We start from the raw sequence: 9,605 nt of genomic DNA on the forward strand, positions 1-9,605 counted from the left end.
AACATTCACAATTAGTACTTTGAAAAACCAGTAAAATAAAATTTTATTTTGTAGTTATTTCCAAAATTGACAGAAACATCAAATACTCCAATTAGTTGCACTGATTACAGAAAATATTCATAACCACTCAATAAAAATTGTACTTCCTCCTAAAATAACAGAAATTTGGGAGGGACACACTAAATATTTTAATCCATAAGCATAAAAGATTAACAGCCAACAAACAAGAGGCAAACAAGGACTGAACTGTCAGTTGGACGTTTTACTGAAACGGGCCGCTCATGGGGCATTCATCACTGCCTCTCTGGTGAGGCCAGCAGCTCAAGTCACCTCCCTCACTGGCCAAGGTGCTCCTCCTGTGTGTCCAGAAAGGCCTCACGACACAAAAGTTCAGATCCCACAGTGTCAGGGAGGTGTGACTTTGGAGTGAGAAACTGGTTTTCAAAGCAAGAACCAGGTGAGAAAAATCTTTATGTAAGTGACAAGTTTTAGGAAACGAATGTACAAAGCAGAATAAGTTACAAACAGAAGCGCTGCGCCCTCCTCCTCTTCCTCCTGCCTGACGGGCTCTGCTGGCGGACAGCCTGCTGCGGTGTCTGCCTGGTCCCTACAGTCATGGCATCTGGGGGGCCTTATCCAGTCCCTCAAACAGGACTGCCTGGACCCCCTCAGGCTCGTCCTGGATGAGAGGGAGGCAGACACCCTGCGAAAGAGATGAAGCTGGTCTGATCTGAGTGCTTCCCTTTTCCATCCTGGACCGTGAGTTAAGAACTCTGTGTTGTAGATCCTTTTGCTTTCCCGCCACCTAGAGGTGGCCGTCCCCGCTGCGCAGCCTGTGGGGGGGACACGGGGGAACCTGCGGTCTTGGCGGCACGCACACCAGGCCGGCAACGGGCTGAGGAGGACGCAGGGCCTCAAAGCGGCCCTCAGGAACGGGAGATCTTGTCAGGAGGCATGAACCCTGTGTCCCCGAGGGCCCTGAGAGCCACTCGGCCATCGGGCCGGACCACCAGGTGGGTAATGCTGCCGTTGTTGAGGGAAAGGCGGAGCCAGCCTTCTGGAGGGAACTGCAGCGCCCTGAGGAGAAGACAGAATGTGCTAGAAACAGGCCAGGTGGGCCAGGTCTCAACAAAGCTGAGGGTACCCCACCCCAGATGAGAAGCCCCTGGGAAGACTTCCAGGGGCCGGGTCCAGCATCTCTAAGTCCCTCCTGCTTTCAGATGGGGTTTCTCAGAGGAAGGAGCTGCCGGGCAGATGTCAACCCAACAGTCCAACAAGGGGTTGGAGAATCCAGTCCCTCTGGGATGGGGATAAAGCGCGCTCGAGGCCTGCAGGTGAGTCACAAGCACACTGGTTAACAAATGCATGCAACTTCATCTGCTTTCCCAGTGTAACCAGAAGGGGGCAGAGAGCAGCCAGATGGTGCAGCAGGTGCAACCACGGCCCCTGGAGCGTTTTCATGCTCTTAAAAGTGCTTTTCAGGCACAGTCAGTATTTGCTGAAGGGCACAGCATGACTACAGCCTCTGTCCATGTCACCAGACACTCTTCCTGCCCTAGAACTGTGGGGTCGACAAGCGGCAGCCCCGTGGCTTGTCTCACCACCTCTGTCAAGAGTTTTGCTGACTTGAAGGAGTAACTACCTACACACTGCTTTTTAAAGTCTCAATGTCATGCTCACCACTTTCAGAAACTGTCCTAAGTTAGGGGGCAGGTCGTCCTCCCATTTCCTGGGGCAGAGGCCCTGGCTCCCAGCAGCACTGTCTTTAGCACAGGTACCACTGCTCCAAGCCTGGTCATTTCTGGCCTGTTTTCAGCACTGGGTTTGCCTCCCAGTGATGCTGGGTCAGTGTTGTCCTGGGATATGGAAGGATGTGTGTTTATACAGCCCAAAAGTCAAAGCCCAGGCGGCTGGCTTCTTGGTGTTAAAAGCAACACACAGGCTCAAGCTACAAGCCTGCAGCCCAGCCCTTCCTCCCAGCAGCACTCGACCTGGCCTGGACCACGCTCCCCCGGCATGGCGCTTCTCGCCTGGAGCCGTGTGTGACGTCTGGACAAGTGGGCCCATGTGAGAAGGGGGATCCCCTCAGCTCCTGAAGCACCTGCCAAACAGCTTCTAATGGATCTGGGGGAGGCAGGGTTACAGTTATTTAACATCTGGCTCTATGTGGGATTTGATCAAATACATGAGCACCCTGCTGGCCTTTCCAGGTCCAGGCCCTCTGTGACTCAGGATGTGGCTCAGGGCAGCCATCACTGGGAAGGCCTGGAACGCGGTGGGGCCAGGACACAGGGAAGTGGTTGGCTGGCTCCAATGACACAGGAGCCCCTGGAGAAGCTCCTGACTTCCTACAATGGATCAGCTGAAGCAGGGAAGTGACTAACATACTCAGGTTATAACCCTGCACAAGCAGGTCCGTGAGTCCATAATTGCAAAAAATTTCCAGTTAATAAGCTAAAAGAAATAAGAAACTATGAGGCAAACATTGAGTAACCACAGTGGCATGATCCAGCGACAGGTGCCAAACCAGTCACTGCATGTCAGGGAAACGGGGTGTTGGCATATAAACTATGACTTCGCAATGTGAGCAGCCGGCGCATAGCACCTGAACCAAGCAACCACAACATCGCCCAGGAAAGACTGCCGACGGAGGACACTTGGTCTGGTCTGTTCCCACCAAAAACACACAGTCATGAGAAAACTGGACTGAAAGCCACTCTACCAGACCACCAGCTGGACCTGGAGGAAACTCTGGAGGCACAGGCGGGCAGGAGGGGGAGCAGGGCCAAGGGCACCCAGCAGGACCCCTCACCGGCACACGATGTAGCGGATGACGTTGGCATGGCAGATGAAGATCTCATAGCTGTCCTCCTGCTGCTTGGCGTCTGCCCGGTGGATGTAGTTCCGGAAGGCGGCCTCAATCCGCGCTCCATCTTCATAATACTGCTAGGGGCAGAAGAAGGAATCGTGCATATGGAGGCAGCATGGGTCACGCTGCCACGAGGAGCCCAAGGGCAGAGTGGAGGTTGCTCCCCATAGGAGGCTGCCCCGGGAGGATTTTTTTTACCACAGCCTCCGGCTTCCAGTGAGAAACAGGGGGGTCGGGCTCGATGGGGGCGCCTTCCCTCAGCAGGTCTGTGCTGACCTTACAGACGCCTGTAGGAAAGCACAGGACTCAGTCCCTTTAGGAGCAGCCACCCCTCCCTCCCTGCTGCTGGGCACCTGGGGTGCCTGGCACTCACCTGGCAGGTGTTTACTGATGATGTCAGTGGTTTCTACCGCACGGGTCATGGAGGAATGGACGATTTTATTAAACTTCAACCCCAAGCTTGCAAGTCGCAGACCAGTTAGTTCAGCCTGCTCACGACCTTGAAGGTGGAATACACTGGAGAATTACAGGTGGTGGGAGACCCTGCTTGTTTCTACTGCACAAATACTTCAGTCCTTACCAAGCACCATTAGGGCTGGGGGACAAGATGGGCAGCCCCTCCTGGGTCTCAGGCCTAAGGAAGAGGTCAGGCTTTCAACAGGTAAAGTCAGTGAGACAGACCAGCCACCTTCAGCCCCATACAGAAAAAGCATCAAAAACAATGGCCATAAGGACTTCCCTGGTGGTACAGTGGATAAGAATCCACCTGCCAATGCAGGGGACATGGGTTTGATCCCTACTCCAGGAAGCTCCCAAATGCTGCAAAGCAACTAAGTCTGTGCACCACAACTACTGAGCTCATGCTCCTCAACGAGAGAAGTCACTGCAGTGAGAAGCCTGTGCACCGTAATGAAGAACAGCCCCCACTCACCACTAGAGAAAAGCCCACACACAGCAACAAAGACCCAGAGCATCCATATAGAAATCAATCTTAAAACAAACACCACCCAGCCATGGTTGAGGGTGGCTGAAGTTTGGATGGAGTCCTCTTTACTATTTCTGGGTCCGTTACACTATTCTTACTCAACTTTATCCAAAGATTGGATCTTAATGCTCCAGTGACCAGCCATGCAATCACTACAGATGTCAACATGTAAGGATGGACAACCAGCACTGCTGAGGTCTGGGTGCAAATACAAATGCTTTTCCTCTAACGTATCTTAGAATCCAGTTGAAACGCCCTTGGAGAGTCAGTTTTAGCTGGACATGTGACATCACAGAAGCGGCTTTACTTCTATCTGAGCCTGAGGACAGGCCATCAGCCCCTTCACACAAAAGGGTACCATCTCACTCAACAAAAATATTTGTAGAAATGTAAACTCCACCTCCAAACACCCTGTGTTTCCTGTCTGAGGGAATTCTCCTGTGGATACAGGCACACAAAGGCCAAAGTGAGAGGATGTGCCCAGCAGCACCATTCACAGCAGCAAGAAACTGCCATAGATGCCAGCACTGGGCAGGGCCCTGAGACACGCCACTGTTTATAAGGCAGCCTCTGAAGCTCTTCAGCAACTAAGTCAAGCCATGGGGCACCAGGCGGAGCCACTGCAGAGCACCTGCAGGCAGAATCCATGGTAATATTCTTAAAGTTGAGGGGCCTCCCTGGTGGTTCAGTGGCAAAGAGTCTGCCTGCCAATGCAGGAGACATGGGTTCAATCCCTGATCCAGGAAGATCCCACATGCTGTGGAAGAACTAAGCCCATGTGCCACAAGTACTGAGCCTGTGCTCTAGAGCCCGGAGAACCGCAACTACTGAGCTCACATGCCAGAACTACTGAAACCCACATGTCCTAGAGCCCATGTTCCACAAGAGAAGCCACTGCAAAGAGAAGGCCGCACACCACGTCTATAGAGCAGCCCCCACTCACCACAACTAGAGACAAGCCTTCACAGCAACAAAGACCCAGCACAGCCAAAAATGATTAATTTCTAAAAACTTATTTAAAAAAAAGGTTGAGGACACTTGCAAAGTCTGTCTTGAGTCAGATTAAGCTGATTATTACTATTAATGACAAAGCTCACATCTGGGCCAAGAACGCCTGACACAGGTCCAAGGAGGCCTGCCTCGCAGATCAGCAGACAGCCCAGCCACATACCCAGGGGCGTCAGCGTGCGGTCCTTCTCCAGGGAGGCATCCACGTGGTACTGGGAGTGCCTGATGAGGAAGATGTGCCGTGTGGCCTTGGCCTTGCAGTGGTCCAGCCTGGATGTCAGCTCCTCTTCTCCAGGCTCTAGGCTCCTCTTCCGCAGGTTGACCAAGGACAGTGGTTCTCTCCTGACGTTGAAACACAAGACGGTGCGCTCTGTGCCCCTGCTCACAAGTCACCCCTAGTCTTTCTAACAGAGGGGCTTCCTGTGTTGGGAGGTGTAGGGGAGAAGCCAACGTCCTCTGTTCTCAGTGCTAGGCCTGTGCTGGGTGGCTGGATGGTGGACAGACAGATAAGCAAAGCCTCTGTGCTGTTCATGTCCTCATGAGGAGACAGTCACAGCAAGGGGACCAGTGATGCAGAGAAAAGGAAGGAGTGGTTGTGGGAGGGCAGGTGGGAAATGCCCACAGGGTGGCCTCGCTGACAGGGATGCTGTGCTGCCCCTTAGTAGCCACTGATCGTATGGCTACTTACACTCAAAATCATAAAAATTAGGTACAATTAAAACTCCCATTTCCTCAGTCACACAAAGCACATTTTCAAAGCTCAGCAGCAAGTGGGACAGTGGCCATCACACCGGACAGGGAGAAGAATGTCCCCATTATCACGGGAACCTCCCCGGTTGGCCCTGCCGGGTGCTAGGAAAGGGCTGATTGGGGGGGTGGGGAGGGGCCTGGGAGGGCGCAGCAGTAGCAAAGATGCTGAGAAACGATGTCTGGTGAAGACAGGCTCTGTTAGCTCATGGACCGGAAGTCAGTAAAAGTTAAATGCCTGTGAGACTAGCAGAGCTGGGAAAGAATGTACTCTGCTGAGACAGTGCTGGAAGAGTAAGTTTTGAGGGAAGTCATGGTGAATTCAAGGGTTCTGCTTGGGCCATGTGAACCTGGGGTACCCATATACAACCAGGCTGAGATGCCACACTGGCAGTCATGGGGGAGCTGGGGCTTAGCCAGAGAAGACCTCTGGTACCGCAGGCACAGATGCAAGCTTGGCTCCTCAGAAAGAGGCTGGAAATTTCACTGAATGAGGCTCTTTCTAGCATGGATACCACTCTCCTTACTCCCTCATAAATCTAGACTTGGCGAGCAAATATAGCATGTCAGCCTCAAAGAAAGCTGAAGTCTGGCTCTCCAAGTAAGTCCTTTAACCTCACAGTGACTGTTTCCTTGGAAAGGCACATGAAATTAAGAAGATTGTACTGATGTTTAAAAGAGAATAAGGCCCCAGCCTAATCATGAGAAAAACAGACAAATCCCAACTGAAGGACATGCTACAAAATACCTGATCACCACTCTTCAGAACTGTCAAGGTCATCACAAGTTAAGTCTAAGGAACTGTCAAAGCCTGACTGTCATATGGGATCCTGGGAGAGACAATGGACTACAAGTAAAAACTGAGTAAATCTCAATAAAGTATGGACATCAGTTAATAATATTGTACCTACACTGGTTCACTGATTTTAACAAATACCCTATGTTAGAGTAAGGTGTTAACAACAGAAGAAGTTAGGTGTGGAACTCTAGCAAAATAGAAACTCTATTGTCTTTGCAATTTTTCTGTAAATAGAAGACTATTTTAAAATAAATTCATCTTTAAAAATTAAAGGTTAAAAAGAATGCCTCTGAAGTTTCCTATACAAGGAGGTTAACAATAAATATTAGTTCTGTGCCCCACACTCAAAGTGTTAAGTAGGAAAGAGCTGGGACTGGGTAAACCATCCCACAACCCAGAGCAGTGCCATCCAATAGAAATAGAACACCGGCAACGTATGTTATTTAAAATTTCCAAGTAGCCACATTTACAAAGTAGGAAGAAACAGGGGAAATTCCAGTAACTCACTTTATTCACTCCAGCATATCAAAAGTACTATCGTTTCAAAACAATATTGTAAGATCTGCACTGCTTTGGTTTTTAAATTTAAGTTAACATTAAGTAAGACTAAAAACTGCTTCAGCATTTCCAAGCGCTCGGTAGAATACTGAGAGCGCGTGGCCGGGGTGCCTGGGACCCCTGGACCTCATGCTCCTACTCAGTATGTCAGCTGGCCCTGTCCCTGCGCGGCCTCCTCGCAGAGGCCCCTTCCAGAACCCACCTCCACCTGGCCCTCTCGGCAGTATCCCAAATATGGGATTAGCATGCCGTCACCCAATCTGAATATTCATAAGTTGAGAGACAGAAACAGGGACAAGAGCCCTACTAAGGTCCAACTCCTCCGTTCGGACTGAAAACGACCACTCCAGGCATCCCGGTACTCCTTCCTCAAAATGACCCCCTGGGCAGACAAGGAAACTGGTGCTCAAAAGAGGGGTCGAGGGACGCCTCACGTCCAAAGCCAGCCTCACGGCCAGAACCGAAAGAGAAACCAGCAAGCAAACCTGCCCCGCCCGCCCCTCCGTGGGACCCACCACACCGACCAGACGGGACAGCTAGGACCCGGGAAGGGCTACCGCCGCCGGCCCCGCACCTGTCCCAGTTGGGGTCCCAGACGCCGGGCCCCGGGCGCACGGCCCCCGCCCACGCCGGGGGCTCGACCACGCGCGGTTCCGCGTCCCCGCCCGCGCGGGGCTTCCCCACTGCCACAGCCGAGAAGAGCACCGCGGCCGAGCCCCCTGCCAGGCCGCAGGCCGCCAGCTGTAGCGCCTGCCGAAACGCCATGCCGGTCAAGTCCCGCGTCGACCCCACGCGGGCTCCGCGCAGGCGCGCTCGGGTGTGGACGGCGAGCGACGAGGGACACGCTTCGTCGGGCGTACGCTTCCGGCCGACGGGCTGCGCGGGAGCCGCCGTGATCGTCTTGTCCGCCGCGGTGGCTTCCGGGGATAAAGGCGGATCCGGGTGGTAGGCGGTGGGTCTGAGACCTAGGCGTGCTGTGCGAGTCGTTTCTGCCATTGAGCGAGGGCTCAGACGGCGCCCGACCCGTACCCGAATACTTACACCTACACCTGCGGAAAGAGCCCAGGGGGAACCCTGATAACTTGAGGTTCTGGTTCAGATGAACTAGGAAACTACAGCAGGGTTTGCTGGTTGCTTTGTTTTTACGGGGGCAAAATACACGTACTGCAGAATTTACCACCGTAACCGCTTTTAGGTGTACAGTTCAGGGATATTAAGCACGTTCTCTTTGTTGTGCGAGTATCACCAGCATCCATCTCCAGAACTTCCTCATCGTCCCAACTAAAATTCTGTGCCTGTTAAAACACTAAACTCCTCACCCGCTTCCCTCAGCCCTTAGCATCCGCCATCCTGCTTCCTGTCTCAGTTCAACTGCTCCAGGAATCCCAAAGAAAGAGAGTCAAAAAACAGTATTTGTCCTTTGGAGCTGGATTATGTCACTTAACAATGTTCTCAGGGTTCATCCGAGTCATCTGTCAGAATGTCCTTCCTTTTAAAGGGTGAATAATATTCCATTGTATTGACGGACAACATTTTCTCTCTTCATTCATCAATGGACATGTGGGTTGTTTCCCCATTTTAGCTATTGAGAATAACGCTGCTGTGAACATGGTACACAGACATCTCTTCAAGTCCCTGCTTTCTGTTCTCCTGGGTGTGTACAACTAAGGGGAACTGCGGGGTCATCTTGGCAGCCTTGAATGGGGAAGTGATATGATCTGATTTACATTTTAAAGTCACCCTGGATTTTGAAGAATGAATGTATTCCACAGAAATACCCAGACCTCTGCATAAACATGGTGTCTTAAACCCATATATTTATGTCTGCTTCCAGAAGGTCACTTATTAAAAATGATAGCAAAAAAAAATTTTTTTAAGGACAAATTAAAAATAAGTAAATAAATAAAAAGGACAAATTCAAAAAGATGTACTTGAAACAGAAGAAACCAAGCAAAGAGATCAGCTGACAAAATGTTGAAAGCTGGAAATCAGGTTGTTATTGATCTGAGAAGATGGAATATCAATTGCCTTCACTGAGGGAAGCCAAGAAGCAAGCTCATCCAGTCCTGTGAGTCTGGAAGAGCCAGATGAGTTACAGGTACTAGCCCCAACAAAACTGGGTTCCTGCTTGGCCAGCCCACTGCCAAGGACGGTGTCACAACTGCAGCCCGTGTACACAAATCTTCTGAAGAATGTCTGAGTGGCTTTGACTCTTTTAACAATGATACACATCCGAGTATCTACAGACATTTCAGGAAATCCTGATAGGGTAAAACAAAGATCAAATCAACCCTGAATATTCACTGGAATGACTGGATAGAGCTGACTCATTGAAAAAGACCCTTATGCTGGAAAAGACTGAAGGCAAAAGGAGAAGTGGGCACAGAGGATGAGATGGTTGGATGGCATCACTGACTCGATGGACATAAATTTGAGCAAACTCTGGAAGATATTAAGGACGGGGGAGCCTGGCATGTTGCAGTTCATGGGGTCGCAGAGTTGGACATGAATTAGTGACTGAACGACAACAACAAAGATCAAATAGAAAAAGAAAAAAAAAAGAACCCTGTGAAAACAGAAAACAGCACACAAGACAGAAGAAAATTTTAAAATATATACAATTGAGATCCCAAGGGATA

The 9,605-nt window shown here is 50.9% G+C and overlaps 1 protein-coding gene across 2 annotated transcripts; it reads right to left on the bottom strand.

Annotated features, from left to right (window-relative positions):
• Positions 1-25: 25 nt before the first annotated feature.
• On the bottom strand, positions 26-8,480 carry PGAM5 (PGAM family member 5, mitochondrial serine/threonine protein phosphatase). Of its 2 annotated transcripts, none has more exons than XM_043488339.1 (6): positions 7,541-8,480; positions 5,026-5,204; positions 3,243-3,368; positions 3,068-3,156; positions 2,813-2,943; positions 26-1,077 (listed from the first exon to the last, which is right to left on the bottom strand). In XM_043488339.1, the coding sequence occupies exons 1-6, from the start codon at positions 7,960-7,962 to the stop codon at positions 927-929; spliced, it is 1,098 nt and encodes a 365-aa protein (XP_043344274.1). In that variant the 5' UTR covers positions 7,963-8,480; the 3' UTR covers positions 26-926. The 2 variants fall into 2 exon arrangements, with proteins under 2 accessions (XP_043344274.1, XP_043344268.1); XM_043488333.1 differs by having other exon boundaries at positions 2,813-2,946.
• Positions 8,481-9,605: the final 1,125 nt, after the last annotated feature.

Source organism: Cervus canadensis, chromosome 1 (assembly GCF_019320065.1).
Source record: "Cervus canadensis isolate Bull #8, Minnesota chromosome 1, ASM1932006v1, whole genome shotgun sequence".
Lineage (NCBI taxonomy): Eukaryota > Metazoa > Chordata > Mammalia > Artiodactyla > Cervidae > Cervus > Cervus canadensis.